General features: G+C 40.9%; 1 protein-coding gene across 1 annotated transcript; it reads right to left on the reverse strand.

The window, feature by feature from the left end:
- Positions 1-4635: 4635 nt before the first annotated feature.
- Positions 4636-9850, reverse strand: LOC146397589 (uncharacterized). Its single transcript, XM_084990264.1, has 3 exons — positions 9565-9850; positions 7799-7906; positions 4636-6405 (listed from the first exon to the last, which is right to left on the reverse strand). The coding sequence occupies exons 1-3, from the start codon at positions 9679-9681 to the stop codon at positions 6286-6288; spliced, it is 345 nt and encodes a 114-aa protein (XP_084846390.1). The 5' UTR covers positions 9682-9850; the 3' UTR covers positions 4636-6285.
- Between the last annotated feature and the right edge of the window lie 11616 nt (positions 9851-21466).

The following is a 21466-nucleotide window of genomic DNA, read 5'->3' on the forward strand; positions in this document are numbered from 1 at the left end:
TTAGAAACTGCTCTGATGTCCAACATTTGGTGTGAGCCTGCCCAGTGAAATAGTTCTGTGCCTGGCCTCCCCTAACCACGACTTTCTCAGATAAGTCCAGGATGCTGCTAATTTCTGGGAAGTCAGAGTGCCCCTAACACACACACACCCCTCTAATCCATCAGGTGACTGTGAGGGTTGGGTCTTTTAGACATCCTGGAGTTAGCTATACCCATACACTTGCTATTTGTGGTGACCCTCCAAGATGTAACTCCAGTAAGACAGCCTGCCCTGCACTCTCATCCCTGTTCTTTGTTCTCACAAAACGTAATTATATGTTTGCTGATCGATTTTACCATCATCTGTCACCTCCACCAATCTGTGTGTTCCATGAGGACAAGGGCCATGTCAATTTCATTGACCACTGGAGTCCCAGCACCTGGAACAATGCTTGGCACAGAGACGCTCCAGAAACATTTACTGAGAGAATAAATGAGTGAAATGGACCAACGTCAGTCCTGCACTTTGGAAAGAGAGAGCGCCCGTTGGCTCGTGGTTTCTCCATGAGTAGAGGTTGGCAAGGAAACTTTCATTGCTTCAACAGAGCTGAGGCTAAGAAGGCAGTATTTTTTATAGACCACACAGTTCACTTTTATGCTTAATAAAGTTTGGAAAACGGAACCAGGGAAAGGCCTTCACCCACACACTGAGTGCTGACCTAGGCTAGAGAACTTTTTGTTGTAGTCGGGAAGGTGAATCATCTGGGGTTTTATGGGATTCCCCTGCAGTGATGTAAACGGAATCATGTAGAGAAGGCCCCCAATTACTCAGGTAATAAATGGAAATCAAGGGAAAGGGACTCCTGAAAAGTTGTAGAGATTTAAAAGCGTAGACTAATTTTAATTGGTTAGTTTTCTGTTTCATAGGAAGAATTTTTGGAGAGGAGAACTTCAGGGTATAGATTGCCTCTGTTGTCTTGACAGGGTGAATAATCTTATTGAAAATCCTCAGTGGCAGCACATTTCAAACCCTGAAGGTGGATCTAGTTCTCAAATACTCTAAAGCAACTGGGAGTCAAGTTTGATATGCATGGCAAATCTGGAAACATTGATCTGGAAATGTGAATCTTAATTTCCCCTCCCTCCACCCCCTGGAAGACGAGCCTCTGATGTGAGAAGTTTTAAAATGACTCCTAGAGGTAAACAGGACACACTGCCCCTTTTCTTTGGCCCACAGAGGAAGTTTACTTCTCCTCAGAGGAGGAGAAATGATGACCCAGAGAATTTTTTTCCCAGCACAAGGATTCCTCAAAGCTGTGCCCTTTGTCTCTGCACTGAGCCCCCCTGGAGGCACCTCAGGAGCCTGCTTTAGGCCAGGGGTGGGGAGGGTCTAGTGTAGAAGCTCTTCCAAGTCAGTGTTCCCAGACTCAGAAAAAATATTCAATTAGTTCTATGCTCCAGGCTCCTTGTGATGAGATGTCATGGGGTTGGGGGTGGAAAGAGAGACTTGCTCATCTCGTTTAGAATTTTACCCTTCGAAGCTCACTTGCACAACTGCAAGTTCTCACTCACAGGCCTTGGGAGTCCTCCTGCAGGTGCCCTCTAAAGATAGCAGAGAATGTCCCACCCAGAATCTCCCTTCTTCTCCCCACCCCTCCTCCACCCACCTCCTTTACCACAAGAGTAACTGCTATTCTTAGCCCAGGCCCATCTCCACTGCTAAGATGAGCAGGGGAAACACAGGGGTTGGAGGAGGGGAGGAAAGAACCACCATTGCCTCGCTCTTGTTTTCTTTTCTTTTGTTATCTTTGTTTTTTTCTTTTCTTTTCTTTTTTAATTTGGTCACTTCTAAATTTCTTTTTTAAAAAATCAGACAGCTTGCATTGTAAGGATTAATATCCTATGGCTACATCCTCAGGTCTGCATTTAAGATTCATACTCTTCCTGCTAGCATGAGTCTTGGGCCTCTGGGACTTAAAGGAGCATCTGTCTCCTTTTAAAATCTGGAATAACCTTACAAAGTTCCCTTCTATTAATGTTGACTTAACAGAAACCTTACCTGACTTCCCTTTCCCAATTTTCTGTTTCTTTCACCCTCTGACATCAGGCAAAGAGATGTTATGAACGATGGCAGACTGTACTGAGCTAATTTTTTGGATTGTAGGTTAAGCAGGTGCAGGTGTGAGGACTGAACTGCCATTTCCAACACCATCTATATGGGGAAAGATCTTCTATGTTCCAAACAAAGAACAGACCAGCAAACCAGTGGACCTAATGTTACCATGGAAACAGTCCCTATGTGTATGGGGGTTGGTGGTCATATGTATAACAAACATAAAGGCAATGCCTTGGAGAATTTTCTCTATGGCAATCCTTTTGAGACCTTGAGGAATCCCTGGCCTCACTGCGTATTTCTTAGGGTAAGCTACACTGCCCTAACAAATAGGCCCATAGGGTGATGGAAGTTAATTTCTTCCTCTCCAGACAGTCCAGGACAGATGCTCCAGATCTGGAGCTGGGAGGAGGGGGCTCTGTTTCCCACTGACATTCAGGGCACCTTAGGAAAGGAAAGGGGTGCCTTAGGAAAGGAAAAGGCTGGAAGGCACACACGTGGGACGTGTCACAGCCCAGGCTTGGAAATGACTTGCCTCATGTAGGTTCACATGGGTTTGGCTAGCACTCAGTCCTGTGACCTTTCCTAAAGCAAGGGAGGCTGAGGAATGTCAGCTAGCTGTGTGCCCCAGGAAGAAGAGGTGAATAAATATAGATGGCCTGCCAGCTGCCTCCACCACGTTAAGGTGGAGTTTCTTTCAGGCTGAATCACATCAGGTGAGAGGCCCTGAATTGACCCTGGGAGGGGCATCAGCACATGTTTCAGCCTGAGCAGGATGGAGTGGGAAGTCCTGAAATGATACTCAGAGGGCCTTATCCTGACTGTGAGGTGCTCCCTACCTAGAAATCATCTGTGGTTCAGGCCATTCTGAAGACATATAATCATAAAATACTTGCAGTAAGAATCCTTCACTTGTCACTAAGCACGTCAACGTATTTATAATGGTGGAGTTTTTCACGTAGGTAACCTGCCTTCTTCTTGCTCATCTAAGTTGGAAACCCTTGGTCTATATTTAATGAATCTCTTGTTATGTCCTAAGTATTGTGGCATATATACTTCTTTGCTTACTCCAAGGCACCTAGCACATACTAATCATTCACTAAATGTTATTAATACTAACCTATCCCTCATCTAGCTACTATTTTAAGGGAAATTTTTTTTTGGCCTGGGGCAGGTGGCCACAACATGCAGAAGTTCCCAGGCCAGGGATCAAACCCATGCCACAGCAGTGACCCATACCACAGTAGTGACCGGAGCCACCACAGTGACAACGCCAGATCCTTAGCCCCCTGCACCACAAGAGAGCTCCAGGGAAATTCTTTTTGTAGTGAAGATTTAGATGATTTAAAACACTGACTACTCAGCCCTTAAAGTAGGTATTACCAATGAAGTAGTTGTAGAAAATGCTGAACATATAGCTCTGCTGAGGAAGATTTTATAAAAAACTAAAGAGGAAGGCCATTTAAAGATTATACATACTAGAAAGAGGTAAAGCTAGATATTTACTACATCATTCTGAAGTTTGCTTTGTCATTGTACTTATAATGTGGTCTGGCTGTGTTTTTAACAGCATTATAACTGCATTTTGAAATGAGGCTCTGTCTTGATAAAAATATGTAGTCTATAAAGAGAAATATCATGTATGCAGCCTAAAAGTTGGCTTGACCAAGAAATTCTTTAGAGATTCATTTATGTCTTTTGGCTGAGTGGACCTGGAGAAGGAGTTGTAAGTTATGGAATGATAGCCTAAATTTGAAAAGGAAGGTCTGGTAGGTCAGAAACAGATTCTTCTTCATAGAATCCAACTCATTTGAAATGAAGGAGAAAACTGATGGATGGTTTAAAAGGAAATGTTTGACTGAAGTCTGCCTGCTGTACCCATAGCTACCTGCCCACCAGAACATGGCTCCCTGGTGACAGCTGCACTAATTATAGAAAAACAAGTTGAGTGGAAGAAGATGAATTATGTAAATTTACATTGACTGAGGATCCTGTTGGAGACTTTAGGAATTTTGATTAATAAAAATGAGCCTAGGAGCTTCCTTGTGGCTTAGTGTTGTCACTGCTGTGGCTCTGGGTTCAATCCCTGGCCTGGGAGCTTCCACATACCCTTCCATGGGCTTGGCCAAAAAAAAAAGAGAGAAAAAAAAGCCCAGGATTTTCTTACATTTAAAAGCAATTAAAAGATGAAGGATAGGAAGTTCCCATCGTGGTGCAGTGGAAATGAAATTGACTAAGAACCATAAGGTTGTGGGTTTGATTCCTGGCCTTGCTCAGTGGGTTAAGGATCCAGCGTTGCCGAGAGCTGTGGTGTAGGTCACAGACGAGGCTTGGATCTGGCATGGTTGTGGCTGTGGCTATGGCTGTGACTGTGGCGTAGGTCAGTGGCTACAGCTCCAATTAGACCCCTAGCCTGGGAATCTCCATATGACACGAATGCAGCCCTAAAAAGCAAAAAAAAAAAAAAAAAAAAAAAAAAAAAGGATAATTTGCTATAGTCTTAGAATGAAATCTGGGTTGACCCAAACAACGTTTATTAACACATTTTTTATTTCTTACTGTTTATTCACTATAGTACATATAATACATCATCATTGCATGTTTGTCATTTATTAGTGTAAATTTCTTGCTAGTAACACACATTTTGTGGATTTGAGGAGAAGTATAAAGTGTGTTTTAGGCTGCAAGTTTATATTTTTTATTTCTTATTTATAAAAATAATGAAAGTTGCCCCAAAAGTCATGTTTTTCATAAACCCTTGAGAGACCATGCAATTTTCTCTGCTCTATTTCAAGCAGTTTTCTTATTCTAAAATATAAACCTAGCTTAAAAGCTGAGGATTAGAAAACAAGCAAAAATGGTAAGCCATATTCAGTCTTCTAAAAGAAAACATTTTTTGTTTGTGTTCAAAAAGAGCCGTTGACACTAATACCTTAATAAAGATGCTTAACGTGATTCTATACACATTTAAAAATTTGATAAACTCAGGTTTAGTGACTATGTTAACAAAAGTAAATGAAACTGGTATTTAAAATTTTTTCTTAGGGAAACATTACTCAACATTTAATTTAACATGCTGTAATTTTAAATGAATCTTTTTTCTTACTCAGACACATTGGAAATGCTGCTAAATTGTTATAGCCGCCCACTCACTGAACCAAAAAAAAAAAAAAAAAGACATTACTTGCTACATATCAGGAAGGTGAAGGGTCTGCCACCAGGCAGCACATTTCACAAGGAAGGTTCTGTTCTCACTCTGCATCATCATAGCATTTTGACTAAGTGGGGAAAGCACCGTTACATCAAGATTAGAAAACCGTGTGAATGCAAAATGCTCTATGTTTATCATCACTCTTAATTCTCATGTATGTATATTTTAATAATCTACAGTTCAGGGAAGGATACACAAGCCTTTTCCCAAAAGCAGACCTCTCACAATTTGTGTTACTCTGAAAACCCCTGTACAAAGAACAGCACGAGGATACCCCAGTGTTCATATTTAGCCCTGACACAGCACTTTCATCCGTAACATGCTTTACAAACATTATCTAATTAAGAGGAACGACACCCCTGCAAGGTATTTAGCAGCATGCAAAAATGAAACTCTACAAGCAAGACAGCCAGGATGAATAAATCATGAAGTGTTAAATCAACATGACCTGAAAACCAGCAGGACTCACTCCCCCTTTCTTGCCTTGACCATCTTTGGGAAAGGCAAAAATTTAGATTTTATGGCAGGTGATGGTGGTGGGGTGATGTCTGGGTGAGAGGACTGTGATAAAGTTCTAAGTATTACATTTGCAAAGGGAAATGTTCTACTAGCTCAGAGAAGGGGTTTCAAGAATATAACCCTTTTAGAAGTACCCCAGAGACTAGAAAATCAATGCAGTATTTAATTAATCTACTGCAGAGTGACTTCACATAAAGGAGCCCCAACCAGGAAAGTATCGTGCTGGGAAATCCGACAGTGCACAGTTGGAGGAGAGTCTGAGGAGGGTAGGAGAGTGGCTTGGGGTTAAGTCTGCACTTTTCTTCATTCTTTCAGAAGGTAGGAGAGGGCATCGTGACTCCTCTGGGGTCCAACTGCAGACTCTGATCACTTGCTCCATGAAAGGAATCTCAGCAGGTAACAGCACTACGTTATGGTGAGTAGAAACAGTTCAGCAGCTTCCAGAGGACAGAAGGGAGTGTCCTTCAGAAGAGCTTTGGATTCACTTTAGGGCTTTGGACGAAGATGGAATTCTGACTACTTCTATAATCCGAGACTGTTTCTTCATCTTTATGTGGTTTAATAATCTCTGTCTCAAAAAGGTTCTGGAAAATGAAATGAAACGTAGATGTGAAAGTACTTAAGTGCAGTTGGGGGTTTTTTGCCTTTTTTTTTTTTTTTTTTTTTAGGGCCACACCCGTGACATATAGAGGTTCCCAGGCAAGGGGTTGAATTGGAGCTGTAGCTGCCAGCGTACACCACAGCAATGCCAGATTTCCAGCTTCGTCTGAGACCTACACCACAGCTCATGGCAATGCCAGATCCTTAACCCACTGAGCGAGGCCAGGGATTGAACCTGTGTCATCGTGGATACTAGTCAGATCCATTTCCACTGAGCCATGATGGGAACTCCTTAAGTGCAGTTTCGATGTTCAATGAACTGTAGTTCTCTTCGCCTTGCTGCCTTGGATGAGTCACAGCTCTGAGGCAGTTACAGCTCTATCTTAATCTCAGGAGATCTGCTATCAGTAGAAGCAATTCTAGTCAGGACACATCTTGGATGCCCTCAAATACTCCCAAGGGGCAGTGTCTAATATGAGCCACAGGTACTATTTGCAATGGGCTAAGCCAAGAGAGGAGGTTTCACTGTAGTCTACAGGTCAGACTTTGAAGACTTAGTAAAAGAAAATGTAAAATATTTTGTTAATAATTTTAATATTTATTACATGTTGAAGTGAGACTATTTTGGATATATTGGGTTAAATAAAACATATTTAAATTAATTCTACCAGAAATTGAACCCAAGCCACAGCAGTAACAATGTTTGATCCTTAACCTTCGAATCCATCAGGGAACTCCTTTACCTCTTTTTTTTTTTTTTTCCTTTTATGGTGTCCCTGTGGGTTATGGAGTTCCCTGAGCCAGAGTTGCAAACTATACTGCAGCTGTGGTGACACCAGATACTTAACCCACTGTGCCAGGCCAGGGATTGAAACTATGTTCCAGGGCTTCAGAGAAATCACCAATCCCGATGTGCCACAGCGGGAACTCCTCTTTTTACTCTTTAAAATTGTGGTTATCAGAGTTCCTTTGTGGCACCGCAGGTTGAGGATCCAGCATTATCACTGCAGCAGCTTGGGTCACTGCTGTGGTAATGGTTTGATCTCTGGCCTGGGAACTTCCACATGCCCTTGGTGTGGCCAAAAAATAAAATAAAATAAAATCATGGCTATGGAAGATAAAGTTATATATGGAGCTCTCATTTGCGGTTTGTATTTTGTTTCTTGGACAGTGTTGCCCTGGAGTATAATTCTCAAATGTCTTAGATCACACACTTTATCAGTGTGGAAAAAAAAGTTTGAGAATCATCCTCCAAATAGACACATTTTAAATTTATAAGTATACTTTATGTACATTAGAGACATATAAAAGTAGAAAGCAAACAAATGTTAGAAGCCCTGGTATCTTCCTCCCAAAACCTGATGATCACATGTATACCTCTAGGGTGTGCACAGGCCATTTGGAAATTGCTGCCTTAGAACTGGCTCTTGATGAGGCAAAGGACCCATTTGTCACAGTCCTTTGGGGAGTAGGGGAACTGGGTGACTGTAAATGAAGAGAAACAAAATTACAATAAAAATTGCAACAATATACAGATTGCATAAGTACAATCAAAATGAAATATTACAAATGTAACAATATGAGTAGGAGAAAATGCAAAGGGTAGGCTCCCCTCAGTTATAGTTTCAGAATTCTGTTGGGTTGGGGTAGGGGGTAGGGGTGGAAGATGGGCAAGGGAGCAGGGGCCAAGTGAGAGTCAATGAGAACTAGCTGGAACTCTTTTTTTTTTCTTCCTTTGTCTTTTTGCCTTTTCTAGGGCTGCTCCTTCGGCATATGGAGGTTCCCAGGCTAGGGGTCTAATCAGAGATGTAGCTTCTGGCCTGCAACACAACCACAGCAACTGTAACTCAGGATCCGAGCCGCAACTGCAACCCATACCACAGCTTACAGCAACACCGGACCCTTAACCTACTGAGCAAGGCCAGGGATCGAACCCACAACCTCATGGTTCCTAGTTGGATTTGTGAACCACTGAGCCACGATGGGAACTCCTGGAAACTCTTATAGAGATTGGGAAGATGTCTATTGTCTGAATCAAAGATTATGGAGGAGGAAAAAAAGTGCACCCTAGGTGTTGCTTTGTACCTTCTCTTACCACCACCCCACTACAGTAAAGAGGGGCAGATCCTGAGTTCCTAAAAGTTCAGTTAAAAAAGGGGGAAAGGAAAATGCTGGGAAGGAAGGGAGTGGAGAAAGAGCTGGTACCTATGTTTTCCGGTCCTATGAGCAGGGGTGTAGAGTCCCATCCTAGGCAGGGCCCCATGAGGTGACAAGACCTTTCTGACAAGAAGCCTTGGGAGATGCTAAGATTTGATGGCAGCAATGAAAGACTCCTGTACCCAAGTTTGACCCAAGGCCAAAGAGATTATGTGGGCTTGGTGGGGGTGGGGGTCGGGGGGGGGTGACATGGGGAGGACCTGTTCTGTATATTCTAGAACACATGAGACCATCTGAGACTCCTGGGTGATATTAGGGGAAGAGAGAACCCCAAATCATGACTGAGATTAATTTTCCAGCAGTAGAATTATTTGAATTAGAGATCCACAGACACATGACATCTTTAATGAAAAATATCATTAGTAAATGTACATAGTTAGATAGTTTATAATGTCAAATAGAAATGAAATTAAATGTCCTTTGTCCCACCTCCACACTCCTGGGAACAACCCTTCAACTTTTTTAGCTGTTTCTTCTCACAGTTACCTGCATCATTCCAAATAAGGTATTCTTACTACATCTGAAGGTTTTGAGTTTTATACATTGTCTATGGACTTCTTACTATGGAAAATAAAAGTTCAACTCTCTCGCATAAACACACACACACTTTACCTCCCCTTATGCCTCTCAATATAATTATATCACAATTTCATAGTTTTGGTTATTAATAGAGAATTCATATTACTATTACTATGCCAGTTTTATTCACAGCAGAGCCAGGTAATAATATAATTTCTTTTCTTGAAAAACTTTTTGTTTTTTCCTAGAGTTAATAAGTACCTTAAAAATTTTTGCTTAGTTTTCTCTTTACCTATTTTATCACCCATTCATCCTCCAGCTTTCTCACTGCACAATAAGTCTCTCAGTGTGTTCAAACACTAGGAAGTGTGTTATTTTCCTGTCATTTCCCACCTTCTTGTACTAACCTGGACTGGAACATGCTTGTCATCCTGGAGCTTCTTTTCACCACCAATCTCACCTTTCCCTTTGCCCTTATTTCGTGAATGTTTTTGTTTTTGTGGGTTTATGCTTACATTCTTCATTGACTTCACTTTTAATGAGGGTTTAGGAAGATGGAGGTTTTTTTTTTTTTTTTTTTTTTTTTTTTTTTTTTTTCAGGCATTGCCGCTTATCAGGTAGCAGGAATGTGAAATTTCCCAACTTCAGTCTTGTAGAGTAAAAGTCATGGCAGCCTCACAGGAATAGCAGCCTCTGAAAACCACGACAAGTGCAACACCAATGACACACTGCAGAGCATGACCTTCTCCCAACTGAAGTTGACTCCAAGCATCTGCAGGACAGTTGGACTTCAGAGTCGAATGTAGTCCTCTCATACCCTAGTAACACACTTATGGGGGGGGCCTATAAATACATTATATAACTCATAACAAATCATTTTGTAAGTTCTGGAAAGTAGTTCTTAGTCATAAGGGAAAGTAAACACTTACATGACTGTGGGCCATTCATCTCTAAGAACCAAGCAGTCCTATGGCCAAAAGTGGGGTACTTTGAGCAAAACCAAACTGTAATGAATTGACATATATAAAATGCTCTAAAATCCATGAGTTCAGCAGGACCCCAAAATTAAAATTAAAATTAAAATTAAAACCCCCTTGGTCATCTTTGGAGGATGCTTGTTATTCTGAAACCTGGTAAATAAAAGGAAGGAATCAAATATTCTGCCCTCCTTGAAAAAAGAAAAAAAAAAAAGTACCTCAGACTAGCCAATAGATGACAAGGGAGAGTTCTTTTAAAAAATTATTCCAAGAGTTCCTGTTGTGGCTCAGCAGTAGCGAAACCAACTAGTATCCATAAGGACACCGGTTCCATTCTTGGCCTGGATTAGTGGATCCAGCGTTGTCATGAGCTGATTGTGTAGGTCGCAGATGTGACTTGGATCCAGCATTGCTGTGGCTGTGGCATAAGTGGGCAGCTGCAGCTCTGATTAGACCCCTAGCTTGGGAATTTCCATATGCCATGGGTGTGGCACTAAAAAGATAAATAAATAAATAAATAAATAAATAAATAAATAAATAAATAAATAAATAAAATTATTCCAGCTACTAAGTGAGGAAGGAATAAATAAGTGCAATCTCTAATGAAATAATGGATCCAGGCAATGATCATCAATGGTTACTGAAACCATTTGCTGAAAACTGATGGGAAACTTTATAACAGATGGATCAGGCTGACAACATCTGAAAATACTGATCAATCTTTTTTTTAGCTGCACCCATGACATGTGGAAGCTCTAGGGCCAGGGATCAAACCCATGCCACAGCTGCCACCCAAGCTACAGCAAGGACAATGCTGGATCCTTAACCAACTGCACCACCAGGGAACTCCCTAATCAATCTTATTACAAAAAAAGAGAAAGATAAGCAGACACTGTGTGCCTCATGTGAAATAAACAGGAAGTACACAACACTGCCAATAAAATATTTTTGCTGACAAATTGCATACAACCCAATTAAGTCTTTAGATTTTACTACTACTGTAACAGAAAACAGAGGGAATGGGAAGATGATAAATTGACATTATAGGGACGCAATAAAAAAACGATCAAAAATCAGAACATAGGAAACCTCTATAGGACAAATGATATGGTTTCTTCCACAAATAAACTGCAAGGAAAGCAGAGTACGTACCTAGAGATTAAGACTCAAGAAACATACCCAAGTATAGTATATGGCTCCTGATTCAAATGTACCAACTATAAAAACAATCAAACAAACAAAATGTTTTGAGACAACCAGGGACATGTGAACACTGACTAGATATTTGATGACATTAAGGGATTATTGTTAATTGTTTAAGATATGACTCTACTATTGTGATTGTTTTAAAAGGACTTCTTGTTTAGAGATAACTACCAAAGTAAAAAGAGTCTCCTATTGCCTGCCTGCCTTGTCCCACAAACTCTTATCCCATAGGATTGGATCTCTTTACAACATTCAGAGAGCTAGTGTAGATGTCCAGGACCCCTCTGGCTTGTCACAGAGCCTGCTTTGTGTGGGCTCTTGGAGCCAGTCTAGGTCTTTAAAACCAGGGAAGATCCAGGGTAGACGGCTGCTGTGAGTGGTATAATTGCTGAGTGTGAAAATATGTGCTGGGGCCAGTGATGGGGGTGGCAGAGCCATGGTAAATTGGACTGCAATTCTCTACCTGAAGGTGATCAAATTCAATGATACGGAGGGAAAGAGACAAAGACAGACAGAGAGACAGAATGAACCAACACCGGAGACCAAAGAGCGTAGGTCTAGGCTATATCCTTTAGACAAATTCATGGCTCCTGCAGCAAACCTAAACCTATACTTGAGCTGAATCTAGACTTATTTTGGAAGTACAACTTTTGGCCACATCCATCTCTTTGACAGTCAGTGGAGAATTCTAGCACCTAGTCAGAGTGGATCAGAGAATATTGTGCTTATCAAACTGACAAAGGAAGAATTGGTAGGAAGTGCACTACCAGGAAAAAGGCAGTCACTTGGGGAGCCTGTCTGTGTTGATTTAATGATAAGAATCTGTACACCAAGGGTGTCAGCCAGACAGGAAATCTATCCTGGTGGAGAGTAGGAAGGGCCCCAGTTGAACTGACAGGTTGTGGTCACATTGATTGGCTCCAAAGGGCAGCATTATACACACAGGCAAAGGGCATATCTAGACTTTGCAGTCACTGGAGACTTTATCTTGGGTACTAAAAGAGAGTAAAGGGAAGGGGATCAAGGGCCTAAGAAAAACAGGAAACCTGCTTCTCCTTTCCTCCCTGTGATCTATTGATTTTTATTCAATTTAAAAATAATTCTGGGAAGTTCCCATTGTGGCTTAGCAGTAACTAGCCCTACTGGTATCCATGAGGATGGGGTTCGATCCCTGGCCTTGCTCAGTGGGTTAAGGATCCAGCGTTGCCATGAGCTGTGGTGTAGTTTGCAGACTTGGCTCAGATCTGGTGTTGCTGTGGCTGTGGCTGTGACCGGCAGCTATAGCTCCGATTCGATCCCTAGCCTGGGAACTTCCATATGCAACACATGTGGCCCTACAAAGCAAAAAAAACAAAAAACAAAAAACAAAAAAAAAAAAACACAACATAAAAATTCTGAAGAGTTCCCTTGCAGTGCAGCAGGTTAAGGATCCAGTGTTGTCACTGCAGTATCTCAGATCACTGCTATGGCACAGGTTTAATCCCTGGCCTGGGAACTTCTGCCTGCCCTGTCACAGGGATGGAAAAAAATAAAATCTGGGAATTGAGGCTAGCTTTGAAGGGTGACCCGAATTTCAGTAGATATTAAAGGGAAAGAGTGCCTTACTCCCATCTAATTCTGTCATGGTCTACTAGATGTTACCAGGGCATGCAGTGCTGCATTCCTTCCAAAGAAGCTGCCTTGCCAAAAGGCTCTTCTAGCAGTCATGTTTTAATGCCCATGACCCCCTATTCTAGCAAAAGGTGGTTACCTGACCCAGGATTGTCACCCCCAGGGTCAGCCCGAATAGTACAGCCTGGCTTAGAAAGACATTCTGAGCCCATGAGAATCTTCTTGGTAATTCAAATGTAGGAACAGGAGTTCCTGTCATGGCTCAGCGATTAATGAACCCGACTGGCACCCATGAGGATGCAGGTTTGATCCCTGGCCTCACCCAGTGGGTTAAGGATCTGGCATTGCCTTGAGCTGTGGTGTAGGTTGCATATGTGGCTCAGATCTGGCGTTGATGTGGCTCTGTCATAGGCCAGTGGCTACAGCTCCGACTGGACCTCTAGCTTAGGAACCTCCATATCCCTTGGCCCTAAAAAAAAAGACAAAAAAAATGTAGAAACAAGAAAAAGATCAAGTGAAAGGATGCCATGTGTAGATAAAAGTTATGAAAGAAAGAAGGTGGTACCAGGCTACATAGGAGCCCAAGGATTTTCTGGTTCCAATAACAGGTCTCCTTATAATACTTCACCTCTAAGTGACATTAAGTAAATGGAATGGATAACCCTTCCTTAACCAAATTATCTGATTCAATTCTATGGACAAGCTCAATGGAAATAGTAACAGGGTGTTTCCTTTTTTTTCTTTAATTTTTTTTTTTTTTTTTTTTTCTCCGAGACTTTCTTGGTACAAATGCCTTGAAAATCCTCTTAGCACTTATAAGGTAGATACTGCCTTTACATTTGTATGTGAGAGGATTCAACAAACAGCCTAAGGTAGCCAGAACCTCCAGTTTCTCTTTGTTTTACCTCCAACTTCTTTCCCATCCTCTTTCATTTCTTGTCTCATGGATAAAATGAAAGCAATGAGAAATTAAATGTAGGAAATAAAGTCAAATCCAAGTGTAGAGTCAATACACAACTGTAGCTGGATGTAGCATACAAATTTGCTTCTGAGCTTCTAAGGAGCTGGGGAGAGGCATGGTTAATGACATCTTTTTAGTATTTGTGAGACAGAAGCAAAACCGTTGGGGCCCAACAGAAATTCCTCTCATGGGTCTTATAAAGGGAACACCCATCCTCAACCAACAAGGCCAGGTGGCTTTAAGAAAAATCCTGCTACAGAAGGGAATTCTCATTTTAAGGATGAGCATTTCAGATGCTGATTTGATTCAAGAAAAAAAAATTCTGAGGGAGTGAATACATAACACCTCTAAGAAGAGTGAATGGGTTTCCATTCCTCTGGTCAATTTTTGATAAATAGCACTCCTCTGTTTATTTATTTATTTATTTATTTATCTTTTTGCTGCACCCATGGCATGCAGAAGTTCCTAGGCCAGGGATCGAACCTGCAGCACAGCAGCAACCTGAGCCACCGCAATGAAAACACCAGGTCCTTAACCTGCTGAGCCACCAGGGAACTCCTCACAACTGTGTTTTGATAACAATTAAAGGGCTGAGAGGGGTTGTAGTCTGAAGGGTAGAAATTGGATACAGTTGATAACAACAGATGACTATTTCTGACATTTTGATATGTAGGCAATCACATCAAATGTATGTGGGGGTAACCCAGCCTCTAGTCCCTGCACAGATGATTTGGCTAAAGCCTAGCCAGCCCAGGCTGCTGGTAAAGGAAGGCTGTTTCCCTGAGGAAGACTGCTGGGGGCCACATGACGGTGGGCACGTGGTGACATTTTTGCTCTCCTACTGGAGACAGATGGAGAGACAGGCATAGTGTGGCATAGAAGCTTAGTCTGTTCAAGGAGTGTGGTTTGGGGAGGCCAATGGGGTCTACAATCAACGAAGCAGGTATTAAGAGTTGGACAAAGGGACAAATCCGGGGAAGAGACACCATAAGATCCTCCAGAGTAGGTAGAGATCTCAACTGGATGTCTGAGCAGGTGTGGGGCTGCTGCTGGGGTCACAGAAGCCTGTGGGAGACTGAACCCACTTCCTATTTATTTTAGCCAACCGTGATCTCTGTGTCGTACACTTTACGGAGGACCTTAGGAGTCTACATCAGTGTGGATGATTGTTTACAACTAAAATATTTGAGAACACTCATTGGAAAGTTATTCTCCATTTTCTTAAAATTACGCTAATGCAATGTTTATTTTTATCTATCTTTAAATGTGTAAAACATACTGAATGCCTGGCACTTGCCCATCTAGGAGAAAGTGACTAAAGCACATGAGGAAAATATATAGAGATTTTTGACAAGCTAATTTATTTAGAAATCAACAAAGTGGCTAATGGAACTTTAGGGTAGTAATTTCACATTTATATTAACCTTTAATGAGCCCATGAGGTTTCTTTAAAATCTATATTACCTGTGTAAAGAAAACCTATTCATTAGAAATCCAGTCCCTGATTTTGGTAATAGAGCCAATATTCATATCCCACAGAGGCCAATTCTAGTGAGCTTTAAAATTCAAGATATTTAACTTTATGAATATAAGATTTTATTATCAACACATTTCCCGTGATGCCAATTGAGAGAATATGTTGACCACCTATTGTAACTAATTTAACTGGTAAATGACTGAGATATTAATGGATAAAACAGCAGTTGTTAATATTTTCTTAGGAAAATAACTTTTATACTTACATTAGTCATATTTACAAATAATCATTTTACTGCCTGAGGTTTTAATACATAACATTATAATTTATTTATAAGGAAAATTATATATCAATTCCTACTGGCTAATTCTATGTTTTCCTGTTAAATTGTGCAACAAGAAAATCAGGTTGGTCTTATTAATTAATATCAACTCCTCTGGCTTGGGCTTTTAGCATCAGGCTAAGTCTAGGTTGTTGGCCAGCCTCAGGTCAGATCTCCACTCCTGATCCATTCAGTGATCACTCTTTGTTCAAGAAAAAGTCTAAGGCCATAGCAAGGGACTGTGAGCAGGATGGGTCTGTTATAAAAGGGTGGAGGACTTGCATGCATCATGATTAAAGTATTTCATATTAGAACTTTCCAGTCTTTTTGCATTGTAAACACTTGGATACATCCTTGTTATATATCTTTTTCCATTTGTCCACTAATTTGTTAGGATAAATTTCCAGAAGAGTAACTGTTTAGTTAAAGGGTATAAAAGTCTTTAATTTTGCTACCTATCTTTACCATCATATTATTCTTGGTTTCTTAATATTTCACTTACTCATTACCAAGAATATAACACTCCCTCTTTCTATGCGCATAAACATGTAAAAAATAAAAGTTTCACTTCTGTAATCAGCTAACAAACATGGTTGAGCCTTAGAACTTTGTTCTCTTTCTTTTTTCCATGAAACAGCTGATGAAAGAATTTTAATGTTATTTTGGGAAATATTCCTATCTCTAGAATGTTTTTTACCTCAAGAAAAGGTTAAGGCAGCTTGACTGCTGCTAGGGAGGCTACAATCTAAGAAAGAAAGATAAAATTCCAGGTGCTCTTTTTCTCTTAATTTTGCAAATTTTGTAAAAGATTAAAAAAAAAAATACACCAAACTGCTCTCAGGGTGGGGGAACAGCTGACAAAGTTTGGAAAGTTGGACCTGGGTGTTCTTTTAGGGAAATCTGAATTCGTACTGTGTCCTGCCTGCCTAAATGGCTTGTCTGAGTGATCCTGCTCCTATGGTTGTTTCTAGTCACACTTCCGGGGGGAGAATTTTTCCCCGTACTTTCCTTTACACTTCCGTTGATGTGGAGTTTCTCAAACTTGAGAGACCAGAGAAGCTCCTGGGAGTTTATGCAAAGTGAAGATTCCTGAGCTCTAACTCCTGAGATTCTAACTTGGTGGTTCTGGGGCCCAAAGATCTCTATGATTAACAAGTTCCTCAGATTAACTCTGGCACAGGTGCTTGATAAACCACACTTTGAGAAAAACTGCTTCAGAGACTTAATGGGTATTTTATGGGTGGGAGGAAATGAAAATTAAAAGTTTTCTATTTAAAAAATTTGTTCTTTAAAAAAATTGATTATGGGAGTTCCCGTCGTGGCGCAGTGGTTAACGAATCCGACTAGGAACCGTGAGGTTGCGGGTTCGGTCCCTGCCCTTGCTCAGTGGGTTAACGATCCGGCGTTGCCGTGAGCTGTGGTGTAGGTTGCAGACGCGGCTCGGATCCCGCGTTGCTGTGGCTCTGGCGTAGGCCGGTGGCTACAGCTCCGATTCAACCCCTAGCCTGGGAACCTCCATATGCCGCGGGAGCGGCCCAAGAAATAGCAACAACAACAACAACAAAAGACAAAAAAAAGACAAAAGACAAAAAAAAAAAAAAAAAATTGATTATGGTACTCTTTGTTTTAGTGAATCAGTTCTGGGTCTCATCAAACAACCTTCTTACAGAGGATATTGAACTCTGTCTCCCCAGTATTTCTCATACAAGAATGCTGGTGGCCTATGCTTTTTCCTACTGTCCATTCTTTTTTTTTTTGGCTGTGCCCACAACATATGAAAGTTACCAGACCAGGCATATGAGCTGTGGCAATGCTGGATCCTTAACTGCTAGGCTACCAGGGAGCTCCTACATTCTTTTTAATTGACTCATCTGTCTCATAGTCTTTCATTCCTAACCCCTCTGGTTCTCCTGTTCTTTCTGGGCTGTGCCAGAATCCGATGAGTGGCTCTACAGTTTCTCCTAGTCCTACTTTAGGAATTAATATTTTGAAGACATGTCCCTGGGACAGGTCAGGGAGTATGTGAGGAGGTCATCTGGCTGTCTGCCAGGAAAGGACCAGGCTGATGTTATCTGGGTTAATTAGAACCTGGCTCTTTGCCTTGAAGGTTCAGATATCTGATTTTGTCAACAAACAGGACTGGATCTTGACTCTGAGCAGGTTCACTTTAACCAAATTCATAGCACCTGGTGCATAAGACCAGGCTGTCACACATTTCACTGCAGTTAGAAAGGACCTGGGAAATTTGCATTGCAAGGAACTCCCCACATTCGAGTGCTTTGAGAAGTCCAGTTATAAGCAGAAGTTTGCTTCTTGGGTAAGAAATCAGAATAAGGGAGGTTCAATACATAATTTGTTTCCTGAATATCTTGACGCTGATATTGCTACAACTGAGACAGCCTTGTTAATCTTGTTGACCAAAAAGCCTTCTGGAGGATACATGTTGTAGATTTGTTAATGCGATTAGTTAAATTTTTCTCTGACCAGAGGACTATTTTTAATCTTTAGAGATTGCCTCTCTCTGCTTCCCGCCTTCCTTCCTTTGTTCCTTTCTTTTTATTTATTTTACAGGTAATTCTTATTATCCTTTATCCTTAATGTCCTTTTTCTAAGTTGTTGCATGGGATAGAAGATAGGAATGCAGTTTACAATCACTGGGTCAGGCACTTAATTGTTATTCACTGGTGTTTCTGCACTACTCCCAGTTTTCTTCTGATTCTCATCTTGACACTTTACTATTTGTATCTTGTTACAGAAGCACCCTATTTTCAATATTAGAATGCTGCACTATCCAATATAGTGGTAGCCACTAGCCACGTATTATGGCTATTTAGACACACTTTAAAATTTTTAATTTCTTGGAGTTCCTGTTCTGGCTCTGTGGTTAAGAGCTGGACTAGTATCCACGAAGATGTGGGTTCGATCCCTGGCCTCATTCAGTGGGTTAAGGATCTGGCGTTGCCTTGAGCTGTGGTGTAGGTCGCAGACACAGGTCACATCTGGCCTTGCTGTGGCTCTGGTATAGGCGGGTGGCTACAGGTCTGATTCAACTCGTAGCCTGGGAACCTCCATATGCCTCGGGTGTGGCCCTGAAAACAAAACAAAAAAAAAGCAAAAAAAAAAATATATATATGGTATGGGATATTTTAGTGGTTTGGCTTTGGCTTTTTTTTGTTGTTGTTGTTAAGGACTCTATTGCTAAAGAGATTTGGCAGCTATAACTAAGTCCAGTGATACATAAAATTGAGGTGTGTGGATTGTTCGGCCACTACCTCATCCTTTCACTTCTTCCTCAGACTCTCTTGGTTGAAAGTAATAGAAACCCACTCTGACTAGCTCAAGTGGAAAAGGGGATTCAGTTCAAAGTTGCAGGATCATCCAAGGACAAGAGTACAGCTCAGCTTGGAACCAAACTGGAACCTAAGACTCAGTTCTTATCAGCGCTCTATCTGTTCCTCTCTTTGCACCTCCCCCATTTTGGATTCTCTCTGCAGACCAGTTTATACTGCTTTTCCACTCCATGATATAGCAAGTATGACCACCAATAGCTCCTGAGATTATATTTCCTCTATTCAATATGCCAAGCAGCCTGAGGCTAGGTTCATTCAGTGCTCATTCCAGTCATCTCTGGGAAGGTGTTCATTGGCCTAGTTTGGCTCAGGTGTCTATTCCTGGCTCAATTGGCTATGATTAGGGGCAAGGTCAACCATAGTTGCATGAGGCCCTGCTGCTATGGCCATGTGGTTCAGAGTGTGGGGCAGGAGCCAGGAAAAGACACAGAGCTTGGCAGCCAACCCCATGGGAGGCCACTACAGTTCTCACTCTGTCATTTGGTGATCCAGGACTCCCCTATGTAGTCATGTATCTGAGCTTTTCCTCCCTGAACTATACCATGAATATACTTAACTTCTGCATCTTCCTCTAAGAAAAGTTTATTTTGTGTACCATGATAGTAGGATTCTGCTAGATGGCAAATTATTGTGATACAGACAGCAAACTATAGCAAAGATTTCAGATAAATCCAGAATATCAGTTTTCTCATTTGATAAATGGGGATAATATTGTCTAACTTGAGGTACTGTTTTGAGGTTTAGCAATTAACAATGATAATGATAATCCTATTCCCTTCTAAGTAAAACATATTCAGTTTAACCTGAATATTAATAGAAAAAAATATCTTAGGGGAGTTTCAAACTCTGTCAGAAAGGCAGTAGGGGGGATAGAAATTTTAGTGATCCTGTGATCATATAATTTTAACATTATATTTTAACAATCAAATTAATTTTAACATTATGATCCTGCAATCATAATTTTTTAACATTCAGATCAATCTTACATAGAACTCAGATTTGAAAATCAGTTATAATCTTTTTCATAATCTTAGGGGAAGGATTGACCTAGCTGTGTGATCTGGATCACAATTCTTTGTGCCAGTTTCTTCACATCTAAAATGGGGTAATAATATCCACTACCTCATAGGGTTGTGAGGATTAAATGAATTATTATGTTACGTATAATAGAAGAGCTTAGCAATATTAAGCACTATATAAATATTAATATTTATTTTTTAACTCATTGTTTCTTAAACTATAGGTTGTAATGCATTAGTAGCCAATTGAAATACAAAGAAACAGACCAGAGCAGAATAAAGTACTAGAGAGCACGGCACATAGTGTGGTAAGTATTATTGTGGGTTGTGATAAATATGCCATATTACTTGGTACAATGCTACCTACTCTGTATGTTTCAATATTTGCTCTTTTTTGGCTAATGTGAATCAGTTCTGAAAGCTTGCTTGAATGAATACCAAAAAGAGTGAGGAAATGAAGAATGGAGACTCCACTGATTGGGGGTCAGATGTATCTGGCTTTAAGCCCTGTTCTACCAGTGATCAACAAAGTGGTTTGGCACATGATCTATACTCTGCCTCAGCTTCTCTTCTATCAAAAAGGGGAAAGTGTGAAGCATTGTGAGGTTTTTTTTTTGTTTGTTTGTTTTGTTTTGTTTTGTTTTGTCTTTTTGCCATTTCTTGGGCCGCTCCCACGGCATATAGAGGTTCCCAGTCTAGGGGTCAAATCGGAGCTGTGGCCACCGGCTTATGCCAGAGCCATAGCAACGAAAGATCCAAGTGTCTGCAACCTACACCACAGCGCACGGTAACGCCAGATCCTCAACCCACTGAGCAAGGCCAGGGATAGAACCCCCAACCTCATGGTTCCTAGTCGGATTTGTTAACCACTAAGCCATGACGGGAACTCCCATTGTGAGCTTTTTATAGTCCTCTACATATGAATGAAAAAACACCTCTCAACTGGCAGGTTTTGAATTATAACTTGGTAACATCACAGAGCTAATTATGACTCCTCCCATTTTTTTTTTTTCGGGAAAACGCGCGGGCGCGCACAAACGGCACATAGAAAGGTTCTTGATTTGCAATTAATCAAACTTTGCCAAACTCTCTAAATACTCATGAAATTCCTAGAATTGACAACAAAATACACTTAATATGTTTGTTACATTTAGTTTTTTTTTTTTTTTTTAATTAAAAAAACCTTCTTGGCCATGCCCGAGGCATGTGGAAGTTCCCAGGCCAGGGATCAAACCCAAGCCACAGCAGTGACAATGTGCAGTCCTTAACCAGCTGCGAAAGAAGAGAGCTTCTATATTGAGTTTAGGGTTTATTGCAATTTAAGCCTGAAAATTCAAACATTTCTAAAATTATCTTTCTCTATTTTACCCATTCTGGCTATTCCAT

Source organism: Sus scrofa, chromosome 13, assembly GCF_054392235.1.
Source record: "Sus scrofa isolate SSC_HxYL_T2T_F1_AM1 chromosome 13, Sscrofa_HxYL_maternal_Yorkshire_Landrace_v2.0, whole genome shotgun sequence".
In the NCBI taxonomy this organism is placed as follows: domain Eukaryota; kingdom Metazoa; phylum Chordata; class Mammalia; order Artiodactyla; family Suidae; genus Sus; species Sus scrofa.

Bases quoted from the DNA above. Each gene is read 5' to 3' on its own strand.
- LOC146397589 (XM_084990264.1), bottom strand. From the start codon at position 9,681: ATGAAGAATGTAAGCATAAACCCACAAAAACAAAAACATTCACGAAAT. The intron at 7,907-9,564 runs GTTAGTACAAGA...CTTCATTTACAG, and splicing joins ACAAGCATGTTCCAGTCCAG to TCACCCAGTTCCCCTACTCC. The intron at 6,406-7,798 runs GTATACATGTGA...TTCATTTTCCAG, and splicing joins GGCCTGTGCACACCCTAGAG to AACCTTTTTGAGACAGAGAT.